At 47.5% G+C, this 19,089-nt stretch overlaps 1 protein-coding gene across 1 annotated transcript; it reads left to right on the top strand.

Annotated features, from left to right (window-relative positions):
* The first annotated feature begins 5,166 nt into the window (after window positions 1-5,166).
* On the top strand, window positions 5,167-16,974 carry LOC102421645 (bile salt sulfotransferase-like). The gene is given in 6 exon segments (XM_014448640.2): window positions 5,167-5,299; window positions 7,198-7,406; window positions 10,454-10,584; window positions 15,615-15,711; window positions 16,253-16,433; window positions 16,862-16,974. Coding segments are annotated over 6 exon segments (864 nt in total).
* The last annotated feature ends 2,115 nt before the right edge of the window (window positions 16,975-19,089 follow it).

Below are 19,089 nucleotides of genomic sequence, written 5' to 3' on the forward strand. Positions count from 1 at the left end.
GAAACTGAATATGTACAGAGCACGTGCTGTGAAATAGAATCATCAGAATACACCAGTTTGGAACTCAGGCTATGTCACAGGACGCAGAGACACCCAAAGCACAGAGTGGTTAAGAGCATGCCAACGTCACACAGCTGACACGGAAACTCGGCTGTTGACGCTAGAACGACGCTGTCGTACTAGCTACTGCTCTTGCTCTCGTGATGGGAATAAGGCTCATTAAATGAAGTGGAGAGAAAGCCACAAGCTGGGGCTGGGGCTGGGGCTGGGATGAGCGTGTGTCAGGCCCAGGCCCTGATCCTCTCTCCTGGACCAGGTCCCCAGCGGTCGCTGTCTGCAGGGCCCACCGCTGGCATTGCCGCCGGGACCCTGCCTGTCGTGGACCTGTCCACAGGGCTAGGCTGTTTCCTCTACATGGGAAATGCCAGTCGGTGGAGCTGGGAAGGGGCTGGGGGGTGTGGTCTTCGGGGAGCCCGCCTAGCTGGAGTGTTGCTGACCATGGTGCTGAAGCGGTGTCCCCGGCACCTGGGGATTTCAGAGGGTTTGGGGCATTGCCTGAGAATGGACGCGGGACATGGGCAGAGCCTGTGGAGATGGGAAGGACTAGCTGGTGCGCAGAAGTATGAGGGCTTTGGGGGTTCAGGTCCTCAGGGAAGATAGCCGAGGGCCCCACCCATGAGGCCATCACACCCTCCTCCTCTGAGGAGCACCCTGCACAGCCCAGTTCCGGTGAGTGACTGTCACGTGCCCAGGGCAGCGGCGAGGGGCATCAAGCTTATCCCTGAGATTTAAAAAAAAAGAAGAAGAAGAGCGATTCAGGAAACAAGTGGCTCAGGCAGAAATCCACATGGTGTTCTTTTTTTTAAAAAAATATATTTTATTGATTTTTTACAGAGAAGGGAGAGGGATAGAGAGTTAGAAACCTCGATGAGAGAGAAACATCAATCAGCTGCCTCCTGCACGCCCCCCACTGGGGATGTGCCCGCAACCAAGGCACATGCCCTTGACCGGAATCGAACCCGGGACCCTTCAGTCCGCAGGCCGACGCTCTATCCACTGAGCCAAACCGGCTAGGGCTCCACATGGTGTTCCGATTGGAGGTGAGTCACGAGAAAGGGCAGGGATACAAGGACATCCATAGAAGGAGGCATGTCTGTGGGTGCAGATAAGGGGACGCAGCGATGTTAATTCTAAAAAGATGTTTTAGGTGGTCAGCCTAGTAGTCACCCATCAGTTCGGAAGCCAGAGTTAGAATACTGCCACCTTGTTATTTTGCAAGCAGTGCTGTGGGCACCACGGGGCTTTCCTCCCAGCCCAGAGGTTACCCTGCCCTGTTTTAACGTTCCAGAGCTTTGGGGGGGATCAACATGTTCAAGGCACTTCCTCTGCGATGGCAGCTCCGGCTGCATTTTATTGATTATTCACTTAACATCGAATTTATTGGGGTGACATTGGTTCATGAAATCATATACGTTTCAGGGGTACGATTCTATAACACCTCATCTGTATATTGTATCGTGTGTTCACCACCCCCAAGTCAAGACTCGTTCCATCATCCCCTTTATCCTCTCCTACCTCCCTCACCCCCATTTCACTCTGGCGACCACTGTTGCTGGCTATGAGGGTTTATTTGTAGTTGTTGTTTTTTGCTTAATCCCTTCGCCTTTTGCCCCCAGCCCCTCTCCACCCTCCCCTCTGACAGCTGTCAGTCTGTCCTCTGTGTCTATGAATCTGCTCCCATTTTGTTTGTTGCTCTGGCTACACTTTAAGGCAGCGGTTCTCAACCTGTGGGTCGAGACCCCTTTGGCGGTTGAACGACCCTTTCACAGGGGTCGCCTAAGACCATCCTGCATATCAGATATTTACATTACGATCCATAACAGTAGCGATATTACAGTGATGAAGTAGCAACGAAAATAATTTTATGGTTGGGTCAGAACATGAGGAACTGTATTTAAAGGGCCAGAGGTTGAGAACCACTGCTTTAAGCTGTCTCTGTACAGTGGGGCCTTGACTTACGAGTTTAATTCATTCCGTGACGGAGCTCGTAACTCAAATTACTCGTATGTCAAATCAAAAAGTGAACGAGTGAGACATGTGATGCCGGGCTGATGTTGTGGCGTTCACTGTGACCTTCGCTGCGCCAACTAGCGGTGGGGTATTTGAAGCTGGCTCGTAACCCGAATTTTAGCTCGCAACTCAAAGCAAAAAATCAGCCGAGTGACAGCTCGTATCTCGAAAAACTCGTTAGTCGGGACACTCGTAAGTCAAGGCCCCACTGTATATATTATTTTCTATAGCTCGTTGCCACCCCTACAAAGAACGGATCGCACGGTGTTGGAAAACACCTCCAGTTCAGTCATCGGCCTTTACAAATGCAACAATTTGGAAAAGCCCAGGTTTCCAAGTTCTCTTGAGAAACAGCAAGAGTGGCTACAGGAGCCCAGGTGCCGGCACAGTAGCCAGGGCCCTGGTCTCTGTGGGCCCCTCCCGGTCCTGTCCCGGGAGGCGGCCCTCCCTGTGCTGTCAGTCAGGTCCTGGCCCCCTGGCTTCTGGTTGGGCGCTGCCACTGGAGGCACCTTTGAGAGACTGGGCGGAGGGAAAAGAGTGACCAGGTTTGTCAGTTGGCTGGAACCTCATCCCATGCACCCAAAGGTTGTGGATTCGATTCTTGGCCAGGGCACATACCTAGGTTTCAGGGTCAACTCCTGGTTGGGAGGTAACCACTGATGTCTCTCTCTCTCTCTCAAATCAATAAATATATCCTCCAGTGAGGATTTAAAAAAAGAGTGATGTCTAGCCCTGACCAGTTTGGCTCAGTGGATAGAGCGTCGGCTTGCGGACTGAAGGGTCCCAGGTTCGATTCCGGTCAAGGGCATGTGCCTGGGTTGCGGGCACATCCCCAGTAGGGGGCGTGCAAGAGGCAGCTGAATCGATGTTTCTATCTCATCGATGTTTCTAACTCTGTATCCCTCTCCCTCTCCCTTCCTCTCTGTAAAAAAATCAATAAAATATATTTTTTTTAAAAAAGAATGATGTCTAATATTTAATTCACCAACATTCTCTGCTGTGCTTCTCTGCTGGAGGCCACAGCCCCTATGGGCAGCCTGTCCGCCACCTACAGCCTTGGGGCTGGGCTGTCTGAGCTCTGGTGCCATCGGTCTCTCCACCTCCTCAGGCTAGAGTGGCAGTGGCACTTAGCTCTTGATGGTCCCCATGAGCCAGCCCATCCATGATTGGCCCTTAGCCCTGCGCACCCCTGAAACCCATTAAATGCTTCTCAAATATAGTCTTACCGACAACTTTATATATTTCCTGCCAAGCCCACCTCTCTGTGCACAAGAACAAAGAGAAATTTTAAAATAATGGTGTTTTTTTCTTTTTTTAACATATATTTTTTATTGAGTTTTTGACAGGGAGGAAGGGAGAGGGATAGAGAGTTTGAAACATTGATAAGAGAGAAACATCCATCAGCTGCCTCCTGCACACCCCCTACTGGGGATGTGCCCGCAACCAAGGTACAGGCCCTTGGCTGGAATTGAACCTGGGACCCTTCAGTCCGCAGGTCGACGCTCTATCCACTGAGCCAAACCGGTTAGGGCAGGTGTTTTCTTCTTTAATACAAAGGTGATTTCCTCCAGCATGAATCATTTCATAAACCAGAGGAGTTCGCTTTTGAACATCTTTAAAGACAACGAGCATAACCCATTTGTATTTTCAGTTGTTGTTAAGCCTCACCCAAGGATATTTTCCCATTGATTTTTAGAAAGAGTGGAAGGGAGGGAGAGAGGGAGAAAGAGAGAAACATCGCCTGGTTGCCTCCCGCACACTGACCCTCTAACTACTGAGCCACCCCAGCCAGGGCCACATTTGTGTTTTCAAAATCATAACATTCTAATGTCATGGTCAAACTGGAAGGAAAGGAAAACATTTGGTACGTGCATGTAAAAGACAGATAACATTTTGGGTCATACTCCACTATATTGTGGATATTTTATTCCTTCAAAAAATGTATGTTCCCATCGTGGCAGGTTATACTGTCTCCTATCTTAGAAAGTATTGGACATAAAAAGTTCACTAATTTTTTCATACCTAAATGAGCAATATCCAGTAAGAGCATAGGATAGCTTTTAAAATATATATATATTTTTTATTGATTTCAGAGAGGAAGGGAGAGGGAGATAGAAACATCAATGATGAGAGAGAATCATGGATCGGCTGCCTCCTGCACGCCCCACACTGGGGATCGAGCCTGCAACCCGGGCATGTGCCCTGACCGGGAATGGAACCGTGACCTCCTGGTTCACAAGTCAACACTCAATCACTGAGCCACGCCGGCTGGGTGATGTTTGGAATTTTAGAGAAAAAAAGGAATCGAAGGAAGAGTGAGAACAGCTGAGTCTGAGTTAAGAACCAGTGAGATCTCCCCCTGGAACCCCCCTGTGCCCTCCTTTGAGCACACCCTCACCTTCCCTTCTCCTCTCCTTCCCCCACAGCCACGCATCTCCTCAACTCTAAGGGACCCCACGAGCCTTGCAACCAGGAGAACAACGGGCGGCAGCAGCGCATCCTGGGTTAATCCCCTGAACCTGTCCCCAAAGCTCCCTTTTCTCGGACTCTCCGAGCTGACAGCAGCCCCACCGTGGCTCCCTTCTTTCCCGTAAAGTTTCTAGAGCCAAAGCAGCCCCCTCCAGTCTCTCCCGTTGCTCCCACCCTCGGCCCTTCCCTGTGTCCCAGTCCCGGCTTTATTTAGTAAACGTACCCTCACAACCACCTGGACTCCTGTGGTGAAATCTTTCCCGCACGAAGTCAGGAGCCCACACACAACAGCTCCAACCAATGGAGCTAACCACATTTGTAATTCACCCACGTTTCTACATCCCTTGAGCTCCTTGTTGAATTCCTGGTTCTCTCCCAAGAATTCAAGCTCAGGTTACCCAATAGTGTGCTCCGAATGACTTCACGATTGCTCAATATCCTCAACCGTGTGATCACCTATTCGTTACGATATCTACTTCTCTCTGTCAGCAGGCAGCTCCTCCACACGCTGGAGCGGTTAATGATTGCTCTGTCTTTACTATAAAAGGTGACCAGGCGACAGCTGCCACAGCCTCTCGCCGCGGCTCCGGCTGGAACTCTCACAGCAGGTACAGAGAGCTCGCGGTGATGTCAGACGGCTATGTGTGGTTTGAAGGGATCCCTTTCCCTGTGGTGGACTGCACCCCTGAACACCTGAGAGCAATGCAGGATTTTGTGTTCAAGGATGAAGATGTTTTAACAGTGTCTTTCCCCAAATCAGGTAAGGAAGCCGGACCAGACACTGAGGCTGGCCGGGCCTCTGTCCCTCCGCCGTTCACTAGGCGCATGGAGAGCTTTCTCTTTGCCAGCCAATGACAAGGCTTTGGGGGCATAGAGCTGTGCCCGGATGCCAACGATATCCAGAGAAGAGGAGGTGGCCAGGCTGTTACAGGAAGATGAGTGTTTGGAGGGGGAACCCATAGGAACACATCCTAGAACAGATTCAGGTGCTTGTATGGGAGAAGTGGAGGCGATGACCAGTGACGTCCTTACAGAAAAAAATAGAAGGAAAGGGGCCCTGGCTGGTGTTGCTCAATGGTGAGAGCATCAGCTCAAGCACCGAAGGGTCTCAGGTTTGATTCCCGGTCAAGGGCACGTATCTTGGTTGCAGGTTTGATCCTGGCCCCAGTTGGAGCAAGTGCCGGAGGCAACTCTCTCACATCAATGTTTCTCTCTCTCTCTCTCTCTCTCTCTCTCTCTCTCTCTCTCTCTCTCTCTCTCTCTCCACATATCCTCAAGTGAGAATCTAAAAATAAAAAGAGTGCCCTGGTGAGTGTGACTCAGTTGGGAGAGCATCTTTCCATGCACTGAGGCAGTGGTTCTCAACCTCGGCTGCACATTAGAATCACCTGGGAATCTTTTTAAAATCCTGATTTCTGGGGCTCGTCCTCCAGAAATTCTGTTTCTTTGTTACTAATGTTGTGGCCCCACCCCATAACAAAGAAACAGAATTTCCAGAGGATGAGGCCCAGTCAGCACGCATGCCCAGGTTGCAGGCTCGATCCCCAGTGCAGGAGGCAACGGACCGATGTTTTGCTCTCATTGATGTTTCTATCTCTTTCCCTCTCTCTTCCTCTCTCTCTAAAATCAATTAAAAAGAAAAAGAAAAAGAGCCTGGCAAATTCAAGGGATTGAAAGGATATGAACCACATTTCTTTGAGGGGACGGGGAGTAGAAGGGACTGCATTTTGGGCAAGGACTGAGGCTGAAGATGTTGGAAGAGGCGTGGTTGTGAAAAGTCAAGGGCAATGGGAACATGTGAAGAGGACTGAGGCAAATGTCCATTGGCAGATGAATGGATAATCAAAATGTGGTCTATATGTAGAATGGAATATTATTCAGCCTAAAAAGAAATGAAGTTCTTACACATGCTAATCATGAATGAACTGTGAGGACATTATGCGAAGTGAAATAAACCAGTCACAGAAGGAGAAATGCTGTACAACCCACTTCAATGAGATGCGTAGAGTAACCAAACTCTAAAAGAGAGAGTAAGGTGGAGGTTGCCAGGGACTGGAGGGAGGGAAAATGGAGAGTTGTTGTTTAATGGGGACAGAGTTTCAGTTTCGTCAGATGAGAAAGTTCTGGAGCCATAACAGTGTACATAGGCTTAACACTACTGAACGGTACACTCAAAAATGGTGAGCTCTGGCAGCGCAGCTCAGTTGGTTAGAGCGTCGTCCCCATACACCAAGGTTGCAGGTTCGATTCCCAGTCAGGGCACATGTAAGAATCAACCAATGAATGCATAAAAAGGTGGAACACTAAATAGATTTCTCTCTCACTCACTCGCTTTCTTCTCCTCCTTCTCCTTCTCCTTCTCCTTCTCCTTCTCCTTCTCCTTCTCCTTCTCCTTCTCCTTCTCCTCCTCCTCCTCCTCCTCCCCTCCTCCTCCTCCTCCTCCTCCCCCTCCCCCTCCTCCTCCTCTTCCTCTCCTTCTTCTTCTCTTCCTTCTTCTTCTCCTCCTTCTTTTTCTCCTTCTCCTTCTCCTTCTCTCTAAATTCAATCAATAAATAAAATTTTAAAACAGAAAGTGGTTAAGAGGGTGCAGTTTATCACACTGTTTTTAAAGGTCAGATTGTAAGAATGAGTGACCATCCTTTTTCCTTCTTTATCCAGGAACGAACTGGTTGGTTGAAATCCTCTGCCTGATATACTCCAAGGGAGACCCCACGTGGGTCCAATCTGTGCCTATCTGGGAACGCTCTCCCTGGGTAGAGAACACGCATGGGTATCAAATCCTAAAGGATAAGGAAGGCCCACGCCTCATCACCTCCCATGTCCCCATCCACCTCTTCCCCAAGTCTATCTTCAAGTCCAAGACCAAGGTCAGTGCACAATGGTCGAGCTATGTTTGATTCCTGCTTTTCCAACTCCAACGTGCCTGGGAATCACCTGGAGGCCTGGCGGAGTGGCCATGCCACCCAGTAGGTCTGGGGTGGGGTCGGTGAGGCCACGGTCCGTACTTGGGCCAGAGGTAAACCAGAGGCAAAGCGAAATGGTGATGCCAGGGTCTCAGAAAACCACATTTTAAACCCAAGCGGAATTTATAACTGTGTTCCATACTAGACGACTCCCCTTTTGTTGCTCTAAAAAATAATTAGCCGATCTCAATGAAAAAACTGCCTCCTGCCACTCAGGTAGAAGCAGCAGACACTGAGTTTGGCTGCTAGAGAGGCAGGAAATTCATAATTCAAGGCCAAGTCTGGGTTGAATGCTCGGGCATCATGATTGTTTTACTAACCGCTGTGTTTTCCTATGTCTAGCTGTCTATTGGGCATCACAATTGATTGTTTTACTAACCGCTGTGTCTTCCTATGTCTAGCTGTCTATTGGGCATCATAATGGTTTTACTAACTGCTGTGTTTTCCTATGTCTAGCTGTCTATTGGGCATCATGATTGATGGTTTTACTAACCACTGTGTCTTCCTATGTCTAGCTGTCTATTGGGCATCATGATTGATTGTTTTACTAACTGCTGTGTTTTCCTATGTCTAGCTGTCTATTGGGCATCACGATTGATTGTGTTACTAACCGCTGTGTCTTCCTATGTCTAGCTGTCTATTGGGCATCATGATTGTTTTACTAACTGCTGTGTCTTCCTATGTCTAGCTGTCTATTGGGCATCATAATGGTTTTACTAACCGCTGTGTCTTCCTATGTCTAGCTGTCTATTGGGTGTAGCTGACACACGAATCTCTCATGGGCTAACCGATGATCCCCAGAAGGGATGTGGAAATCCAGGACCTGGCATAGCTCAGATGACTTTTAGAAACACACCTTCCCGGAAGGTGCGCATTGGTTTGTGACTTAAAAATATGTTTTATGCTTAAATTCGATGGCGAAGCTTAGAATAATGTTCTCTTCTCTCGGAGAGTTCACAATGTGTGACAGCACCAGGAAGCTTTTTGTTTTTTAATTTTTAATTTTTCAATTACAGTTGCTAGTCAATAGTTTCAGGTGCACAGCATAGTGGTTAGACATTTGTATAACTTATGCAGGGGTCCCCACTAAGTCTAGTACCCACCTGGCACCAGACATATTACCATAATATTACTGACTGTATTCCCTTTGCTGTACTTTACATCCTCAAAGAAATCTAAAACACTAATTTGAAAAGGCATATGTATCCCTGTGTTCATTGCAGCATTATTTACAACTAGAGGCCCAGTGCACGAAATCGTGCACTCAGGGGCAGGGTCCTTCAGCCCGGCCTGCACCCTCTCGCAGTCTGGAAGCCCTCGGGGGATGTCTGACTACCGGCTTAGGACATCCTTAGCTGGCGGTAGGACATCCTTAGTGCTGCTGCGGAGGCAGGAGAGGCTCCTGCCACCGCCGCTGCACTCGCCAGCCATGAACCTGGCTTCTGGCTGAGAGGCACTCCCCCTGTGGCAGCACACTGATCACCAGGGGGCAGCTCCTGCGTTGAGTGTCTGCACCCGGTGGTTAGTGCACATCATAGCAACCGGTCGTTCCGCTGTTCGTTTGATTTGCATATTAGCTTTTTATTATATAGGATAGCCAAGACATGAAGCAAACCAAGTGTCCTTCAATAGGCAATTGGAGAAAGAAAAATGAAGTGTTTTGTTTTGTTTTAACCTGTCACTTCTCAAGCTTGTTTATGACACACCTATTATTATAAATAGTGTTAAGCATATTCACATTGTGATTTCTCAGTGTTTGTTAAATCCCCGTGTGGAGAAGCTGAGGCCTAGAGAGAGCTGGGGCCTGGAATCACGTCACAAAGGAAGTTGGTGCTGAATCCGAATTCTTGCACCTTTGTGCCTGTCTGTGTACCAACCTGGAGTATCAGCTTGTTGAATCCTTGCCTATGCACACAGCTGCGTAGCTACCTCTCAGATCCAGATGTGGCATATTTTTACTTCTCCCCCCCCCCCAAAATTCCCTCACGAGCTTCCCAGTCAGTGCTCACCCACAGCGGCGACCACCTGCTGACTCTAACGCTATAGATTCGTTTGCTCATCCTCCAACGTCACTTACATACACTTGGACCATACAAACGTCTGCTGAGTATCGGTGAATGTAGCATGACTTCTTAGTCCTTCCTCCTGTTAGTAATCTTTAAACTATAGAAAGTAAGTATAACACCGCTCACCTTCCAAAGCCTCTGGTTGCTTCCCAACGTGCGTAGACATAATGTCCCAGAAGGAAGGAACGATGCTGTCTTCTTCCATTGTTATATTCTTGATATTATCCCAGGAACTTTAAAATATGTATTTGACTAACGAATACAATAGCTAACTTATTAAAAGAATCCATTGAGCCTTAGCCAGTGTGGCTCAGTGGTTGAGCGTCAGTTGACCTATGAACCAGGAGGTCACAGTTTGATTCCTGGGCAGGGCACATGCCCAGGTTGCAGGCTCAGTCCCCAGTAGGGGGCATGCAGGAGGCAGCTGGTCAATGATTCTCTCTCATCATTAATGTTTCTATCTCTCCCTGTCCCTTCTTATCTGGAAACAATAAAAATATATTTTAAAAAAAGAATCCATTGAGCCTTAGCTAGTTTGCTCAGTGGTTAGAGCCAATCACTGAAGGGTCGCAGATTCAATTCCAGTCAAGGGCATGTACCTCGGTTGCAGGCTTGATCCCTGTCCTTGGTCGGGGCATGTGTGGGAGGCAACCAATTGACGTGACTCTCACACATCAACGTTTCTCTCTTTCTGTCTCTCCCCTCCCCTCCCACTCTCTCTAAAAATCAATGGAAAAATAACCTCGGGTGAGTATTAGCAAAAAAATAAAATAAAGAACCCATTGATAGTTAATAGGCATTTTCTAGGAACTGGCTTTTTGTTCTCTGTTTCTGTGAAGATGAGGAAGGATGGGAAACTTTCATCGTCCCACTTTTCTCTTCCAGGTGATTTATCTCATCCGAAATCCCAGAGATATTCTCGTGTCTGGTTACTTTTTCTGGATTATTTCCAAGTTCGTGAAGAGACCAGAATCCCTGGAACAGTATTTCGAGTGGTTCACACAAGGATACGGTGAGTGAAAATATGTAAAATATGGCAGCTGGGGGGTTGTCAGGGTCCTTCATCAGACCTCATGGCATAGCCCACCTGCTGCTCTGTTGGGGTCCAACCACAGCAGGTCCAGGGGTCCCCAAAGGTGTGGACGGAGTCGGCGAAGAAGGAATGACACGGAGACAGCCTTCAGTTGATCAGCAGCCTAACCAGGACCTCTAGCCAGGATCTCCAGCGAAGTTCTGGCTAGGATCTCCAACGAAGTTCTGGTGGTTATTGTCTTGTTACATCTGTATTTATACCAGTTGATTTTAATCCTGTCAATTTCTATTGCAAAGGTTAGGGCGTTTCTTATCTCCATTCCAGGGAGTAAAGATTATGTAGCTTAAGCATGATTGTTTGTAGTTAAAGTGATTAACTACCCGCCTGGCACTTAGTTAAGGGGTTTTATCCCCTCCCTAACTTCAGGGAAAAATCCCTACCTGGGGAAACAACCTTTCTCGGAGAGGTGACCTTGGTTAAAACACATAGCGCTAAGGGGAGCAAACATATTAAGAACAGTATGCCATATACGCCAGGTCCCTTGAAACATATGCTGTGCAGATGTTTCTTTCCTGCAGCGACTGTGTCAAGCAGCAAGGATGGACTGGCTTCTGGCACTGCTCCACATTCCACTCCCCTGGGGGACAGGGCCCATCACCATTGGAACCCAAGGCTTCTAAATCCACGGCCTCTCTCCGATCAGAACCCCAGCCGGCCTTTCAGCTGGCCCCTCACCACACCCCAGCTGCCTGATACTAACACGGAGCGCTCAGCTTCTCCTCTCCCTTCCCACGTGTGGCTTTCTAAGAGTCAGCTTTTCATTGGGCCGCTGAACAACACAAGCCTGACTTGCCACCGTTTTCCCAGATGCATCCTTATCAAGCTCCCTTTATCCTCTTGTCCTTTTGGTCACAAAGGTGTCTGTGTCACCCTCGGATCTCCATCCTTTTCATTATGCAGAGTCTCTAGGCTTTCCCAGATCATTGAAATTCTGCACTTTCCCCCCAAACTATATGATGAGCCCCATAGTTCAGCAGTGACACGTCTCCCTGGCTTCAGATCTGTTTCTCTAAAGCCTACGGACATCTGCTTGGAGAACCACAGGAACCTCGAATTCAATATGTCCAAGATCGAACGCATTGCCCCCAATGGCTCCTACTGTGTATTTATCTCATTAAATAAACTAGAGGCCCACTGCACGAAATTCGTGCACTTGGGGGCAGGTCCCTGAGCCCGGCCTTTGCCCTCTTGCAATCTGGAAGCCCTTGGAGGATGTCCTAAGCCGTCAGTTGGACATTGGACATCCTTAGTGCTGCCCTAGAGGCAGGAGAGGCTCCCACCACCGCCGCTGCACTCGCCAGCCATGAGCCTGTCTCAGGGCTTCTGGCTGAGCGGCGCTCTCCCTGTGGGAGCACACTGACCACCAGGGGGCAGCTCCTGTGTTGAGTGTCTGCCTCCTGGTGGTCAGTGTGCATCATAGCGACCGGTTATTCTGCTGCTCGGTCGATTTGCATATTAGCCTTTTATTATATAGGAGAGAACCATCCCTCATCCAAGGGCATGAATTTGACATCCCCAAGTGTCATCTTTTCCCCCCTCCACTTCCCCAGGCCCCCCCACTTTTTTCCTTTATCCAAATCCCACAACCTTGAGTAATGTCTTCATCCTGGTCTCTGCTAAAATGCCTCCGTATTTAGAGAAATCTCCCTTTTCAACACAATATAAAATTGCCCCTCCCCATCTCTATAGTATTATCTTTCTCCCCTTAGTACTCATCACCGATGAGTATGTATTCTGACTCTTTGTTTATTCCGCCTGTCTCCCCGACTAAAATGTGAGCCCTTTGGGTGGTTCATTGTTGACCCCAGGTCCTCCAGCGGTGTTTGCTACACAGTAAGCAGCTAATACACCTTCGCTAGATAATGAGTATTTATTTGCGATCCCTTTCACTATTACTCCCCACCTAGATTAACGTAACAGACTTGGCGGTGTCCTCGCCTGCATGCCCTTTAGTCTTTCTAGGCTGTGTCGCAATCACCTGTTACGTGTGGACAAGTACACAGTCCCTGAAGTGTTTGCCCTCGGCATAAAGGTCAATTTTCAAAGCCCACAGTCGTATTTCTTTCTTTTTTTGTCTAAAGTTTTACATATGTCTCCTTTTCCCCAATTGACCCCCCCTCCCCCAGCCATTCCCACCCAGGCAAGCCCCCACCACCCCAGTGTCTGTGTTCATTGGTTATGCTAGTATGCATGCATACAAGTCCTTTGGCTGCTCTCTAACTGCCCCCACTGCTACCATTTGTCCCTGGATCTATTCTTGTTCATCAAATGATGTTGATCATTATATCCCACATATGAGTGAGATCGTGTGGTATTTATCTTTCTCTGACTGGCTTATTTCACTTAGCATAATGCTCTCCAGTTCCATCCATGCTGTTGCAAATCCACAGTCCTATTTCTTGTTGAGCTGATCCTGGCTGAACTCCTCAGCCCCATCTCCGGCTTTGCTTCAGGCTACTCTTTCAGAAAAAAAGGCAAAGTGAAGCCCAATGGGGCAAGCCAGAGGAAAAGGGGCCTTGGAGACAGGTTCAGGGGGTTGGCCTGGGAGGAGCCCATTGCTGCCTTGGTTGCAAGTCTCCTGGGGACCCTTAGAGCTTAGGAGATGCAGGCCTGTGGGGGAAGAAGAAGGGGAGAGGGGAAGGGAAAGGCACAGGCATGCTCCTGGGTCGGGGAGAGTGAGCCTCAATTCTTTTTTGGATGCATTTCATTTCTACTTAGATCATGACATCTTTATATTACACTAGAGGCCCGGTGCATAAAATTCATGAACTCAGTGGGGGAGGGGGTCCCTCAGCCTAGCACCCTTTTGCAGTCCAGGAGCCCTCAGGGGATGTCTGACTGACAGCTTAGGCCCACTCATCCTTAGCGCTGCTGTGGGAGAGGCTCCCACCACTGCTGCTGCACTCACCAGCTGTGATCCCAGCTTCTGGCTGTGGGAGCACACTAACCACCAGGGGGGCAGCTCCTGAGTTGAGTGTCTGCCCCCTGGTGGTCCGTGCACATCATAGAGACTGGTCATTTGGCCGTTCGGTTGATTTGCATATTACCTTTTTATTGTTGTTTTCCAGTTGTTTGTACCTAATTTGGGGGCATGTAACTGATTTTAAATGTTGATCTGAATGAACTCCCTTCTTAATCTAACTTTGGTTCTCTAGGAAGCATAAATGTAACCTTCAAGTAATGACTATTATCTTAATTTCCTAATACCTATATATTGCTTTTATTTTTTCTCTTTTACCTCATTGGCCAGGGCTCTAGGACAATATTGAATAGCAGTGCATCCCATGGTGTATAATTCTTTCAATATGCTCTTGTATTCAAGTTGATAATATTTTATTGAATATTTGAAAAAATATTTTTATTATTGATTTTATAGAGAGGGAGGAAGGGAAAGGGAGAGAGAGGTAGAGAAACATCAATGTGAGAGAGTAACATTGATCAGCTTCCTCTTGCATGCCCCCAACCAGTCAGTGATCAAGCCCACAACCTGGGGAACTGAACCGGTACCCTCTCGGTGCATGGGATGACACTCAACCACTGAGCCACACTGGCCAGAGCTATGCTCATTTTTGAGTGCTAGATGAACTGAGTAGAATTCTCAGCTGATAATTCCCCAGTACACTTTGGGGTCAAGAAGGGTTTAGGTATGGTAGACAACCATTAAAAAGTATAAAATAGTTAAAATATAGAGGACGGAGTGAGAAGATTTACCTCCTGAGAAGATAATATAAAATACAGGGAAAGGCAGTTTTCAAGGAGATGTGCCTGCGAATTTCCTGCATCGATGAAGTCTCAGGTTGAAGAACCACACCAAGCCTCACAAAGAATTATGACAAATTATTCTTCACCTGGTCTCTAGGAAAGCTGCAGTGGGAAAAAAGGAAAGAAAATCTTAAACCAGAGAAAAGGCAGATAATTTCCAAAGGAACAGTAATTACAACAGCAACAATGATAGCAAGAAGACAACCCAAAATTCTAAATGGTGAACAGATTTGGGGCAGCAAGAATACCATTCTTGTTTGGCCACATGGCTCTGACAAGGTCTTCTTAGAGACCCTTGGAAATTGGGTACAGCCTTGGTTGGTAACTCAGTTGGTTGGAGCATCCCCCCGATACACCAAAGTTGTGGGTTCAATCCCCAGTCTGGGCACATACAAAAAGCAATGAATGAAAGCATAAATAAATGGAACAACCTCTCTCTCTCTCTCTCTCTCTCTCTCTCTCTCTCTCTCTCTCCCTCTCTCTCTCTCTCTCTCTTCCTGTCTTCTCCCTCCCAAACCCACTAGCACTCTAAAAATCAATTCTCAGGTGATGATTAGTGAAAAAGAAACCTCAGTACAGTCCTGGCCAGGTAGCTCAGTTGGTTGGAGCATTATCCTGATTCACCGAAGTTGTGGGTTCTATCCCTGGTCCAGGCACATACAAGAATCAACCAATGAGTCCTGGCCAGTGTGGCTCAGTTGGCTGAGTGTTGTCTGTGCACCAAGAGGTTGCTGGTTCAATACCAGGTCAAGGCACATGCCATGGTTGCAGGCCTGATGCCCAGTAGGGGACGTGCAGGAGGCGGCCAATCAATGTTCTCTCTCTCTCTCTCTCTCTCTCTCTCTCATAAAAAAACACATTAAAAAAAAAAGAATCAACCAATGAGTACATGAATAAGTGGAGCAACAGATCTCTCTCTCCCTCCTTTCCTCTCTCTCTCTAAAATCAATTCTAAAAAAATTTTTAAATAGGAAAACTGGGTACAGAGTCTGCTCTCAATGAACTAGGCTCATACAAGGTAAATGCCTGGATGTTGGGTAATAATTTCCCATCTCTACACTCATTTCATTCAGCAAATAGTTATGTGCCGGACATGGTGTGAGCAGTGTGCCCACAAGACAGAACAGACCAGGCGGGGTCCCTGCTGTCACAGTCTGTAACCCGCAGCTCTCTCTGCCTCCCCCACCACAGTGCCTTTGGATCGTGGTTTGACCCACACCCGTGGCTGGATGTCCCTTGAGAGGGGCAGGAGAACGTTTTGATAGTGAGTTATGAAGAGCTAAAACAGGTAACGATTGCTCCTGTGGTTAGCACACAGTCTTCATCACCATCATCACTCCCTCTAGCTTCCATCGACCCCTCTGTGTCTCTAGACCACCTTCTCAGTTGAAGTTTAGCCTCGTGAAGGGTCGTGAGGAGTGAAAGAAGCTTCCTGGTCTCCATCGTCCCACTTCTGGTTGGCACCCCCAAGCGCCATGCTCTACTTCTTCATGTCTTCTTTGTTCCCTCTGATACCTTTTTATTTAATGTTTGCATTGATTTTAGAGAAAAAGGAAGGGGGAGAAAGAGAAACATGGATTGGTTGCCTCCCACATGCACCCCAACTGGGGACTGAACCCACAACCTTGACATTTGCTCTTTCTTTTCACCTTCTCCCCTTTCTTCATCCTGGTCACATTCCACTCACCACTTCTCATTCCTGTGCTGCCCCTCTCTTCCTCTCCCTCCTCCTTCTCCTGCTCCTCATTCTGCGATTCATTCCCTCCTGCTCATCTCCTGTCTATGCTCTTTGTCTTTCACATCCTCTCTTTTGCTCTTTCTTCTTCTAGGACACAAGAAGTGTTGTACAGAAGATCTGTCGCTTCCTGGGCAAGAAATTAGAACCAGAAGAGCTGAACTCACTCCTCAAGCATAGCTCCTTCCAGGTCATGAAAGAAAACAAGATGTCCAATTACACTCTCCTGCGTGGTTGGCTTATAGAGGATAAGAATGGGTCACTTATGAGAAAAGGTAAAAGCAAATGGTCCGACTTCAGGAGGTATCAGAGTGTGTAGAGGGCATTCTTGTGCTTACAGCAGGACACTAGCAGCTGGGACTAGGGAGTGAGAAATGAGGTTGGCTGGGGCCAAGGTGGTAGCAAGAGAAGTGTCCCGCTTCTAGCTGCATCAGAACACAGAGCTGCATGTATCACTGATGAATTGTATACATGGTAGGCTGAGAGAGAGGAGAAGGTAGGAAACAGTTTCCAGACGAGGTGAACGTGTAAATGGGTAAGACTGCAGGCAGTCAAAGGCCCACCATGACCCACTGGCCTTTCTGCTGTATTAGCTGCAATTTCCATGTCAAGGGGAGAGAGGGATCGGTCGAGAAGGAGATGTCTTGGGGCCTTGGGACCTACCCCTCCATCTGATAATGTGTCTTTATTTTATGTTTGCCAGGCATTTCTGGAGACTGGAAAAATCACCTCACAGTGGCCCAAGCTGAAGTCTTCGACAGGATATTCTGCGAGAAGATGGCAGGCCTCCCTCCAGAGCTGTTCCCATGGGAATAATGTTCAAAGATGTCTAGAGCTCACGGAGATAAATATTTGTTCTCCTGCCTGTGTACATGTGAATGACTGCTGGCAATTGCATAAAACCTGTTACTTCATCCTGGAGCTTTGAATCATCAGATTTCTGAACTTTGACTGTTAAAAATTACTAGGGTAGTCCAGTCAGTGTGGCTCAGTGGTTGAGCGTCAACCTATAAACCAGGAGGTGCACCGTTGATTCCCGGTCAGGGCACATGCCCAGGTTTTGGGCTCGATTCCCAGTAGGGGCCGTGCAAGAAGCAGCTGATCAATGATTCTCATCATTGATGTTTCTCTCGCTCCCTCTCCCTTCTGCTCTGAAATCAATAAAAAATAAAATTAAAAAAATTACCAGGATACCTAATGTTAGGTTAGGTGGCTCAGGAGGCGGCGCAAGAAATAGAGAGTCCAGTGAATCAGAAAAGAAAGGACAGGAAAAGGTTTATTTCTGCGTCCCCGGGAGACCCACGTACCCCAAAGACAGGGCACGTGGATTCACCCCAACAGGGAGGGGGGCGCTCTTTTTATACTGCGGTTGGGTGAGGGGCGGGGACATGAGCTGAGGTATTCAGTTGAGGAAGTTTCAGCTGCAGGGGGGTCAGCCAGGTATTCAGGAATGAGTCAGTATCTGTGTGGGGGTCGGTGTTGATTCAGGGAGAAGCCAGTATCTGTGTCTGGCATGCTGATCTGCCAGAAATGCCAGGGGGAGTCCATTATCTCGTCACATGTCTGCATGTATCCGATCCTGGGCTCTCTCCGACCTAACACCTATAATTCACTGCATGGCATCCCAGCTTTAAAAAAAATATTTAATACATACAGAATGCAAGTATTACCCAAAGCTATGCCAAATTTTTTTTATAAAAATAAAAAATTAAATGACAGAAGTTGGGTATCTCCCCAATTGGTTATTATTATCATGACCTTGCAGTATATAATTACATTATTCTCTTACTATGTGGTGTTTGACCATAAACAATATGTGGTATTTATGGAGCCTTTTAGATCTTAGATAAATGGCACGCTGTATAATGCACTCATCAACTAACATTTGAATTCAGTATTTTTTTTTAACAGTTTTTCAGTTTCTTTCATACATTTAAGATTAAGGAGGGAACTAAGGAAGATGATGTAAAGATGGGAGAAAGCAATGCAAGCACTGGATTACAGGATAGTTAAGATCATGTGTTTTCTTGAGGGTGGTTAAGTTTATATCAAAGGTGTGTTAACCTAGATGCACAGAAACAATGGACAGAAGGCAAAGATAACCTTTTACTTGCCGGGAGCCGGTCCATCCTTGCTGTTTCAAGGGACCTGGCGTATATGGCATACTGTTCTTAATATGTTTGCCTGAATTCAGTATTTTATACGTGGTTTTCACTCATGTTGCTTATATAACTGGTTTAATATTTAGTCTTGAGACATATTTTAGTGACCCCTTCTCCTGGGGATGAATCTGGGTTCCTTCCCTACCGAGTTTTCCCTGTTTAAAACACTGCTGTGGCCTAACATGTCCTCTATCCTGGGACACGTTCGACAATGAATGGGTAAAGGCAATGTGATCTCTGCAGCAATGGAGGATTATCGAGCCTTGGAGAAAGAAATTCTGCTCATTGGGACAATGAATGAAGCTGGAGGCCACTATGCTGAGTGAAATAAGCCAGACGGAAGGACACATAGTGCATGGTTTCACTTAGGTGAGGAATCTGAAAGCCAAACGCCTGGACAGAGAGTAGAATGGTGGTTGCCAAGGGCTGGGGGAGGGATAATGGGAGTCGCTGTTCAAAAGGTACCAAGTTCCAGTTATACAAGATGAAAACTTCTTGAGACCGCTGCAGAAGTGTCCCCACACTGTACCCTTAGTTAACGATACCGTATTGTGCATTTACAAGTTGTTAAGATGGTGCATCTCACCATCTTAAGGGTTTTGTGCTCACAGAGAGTATTTTATTGGGTGATTGTACCGAAATTTACTTGGTTCATTACATCGTTCATGGGCGTCTGGGAAGTTTCTAGTTTGGGCTGATGATCCGTAATGCGCGTTTGAATGTGCCTTCTTGTGTGTCTCTTGGTGAACATTTCTGTTGGGTAGGCGCC

The sequence above is a fragment of the Myotis lucifugus genome, unplaced genomic scaffold (assembly GCF_000147115.1).
Source record: "Myotis lucifugus unplaced genomic scaffold, Myoluc2.0 scaffold_888, whole genome shotgun sequence".
Classification (NCBI taxonomy): domain Eukaryota; kingdom Metazoa; phylum Chordata; class Mammalia; order Chiroptera; family Vespertilionidae; genus Myotis; species Myotis lucifugus.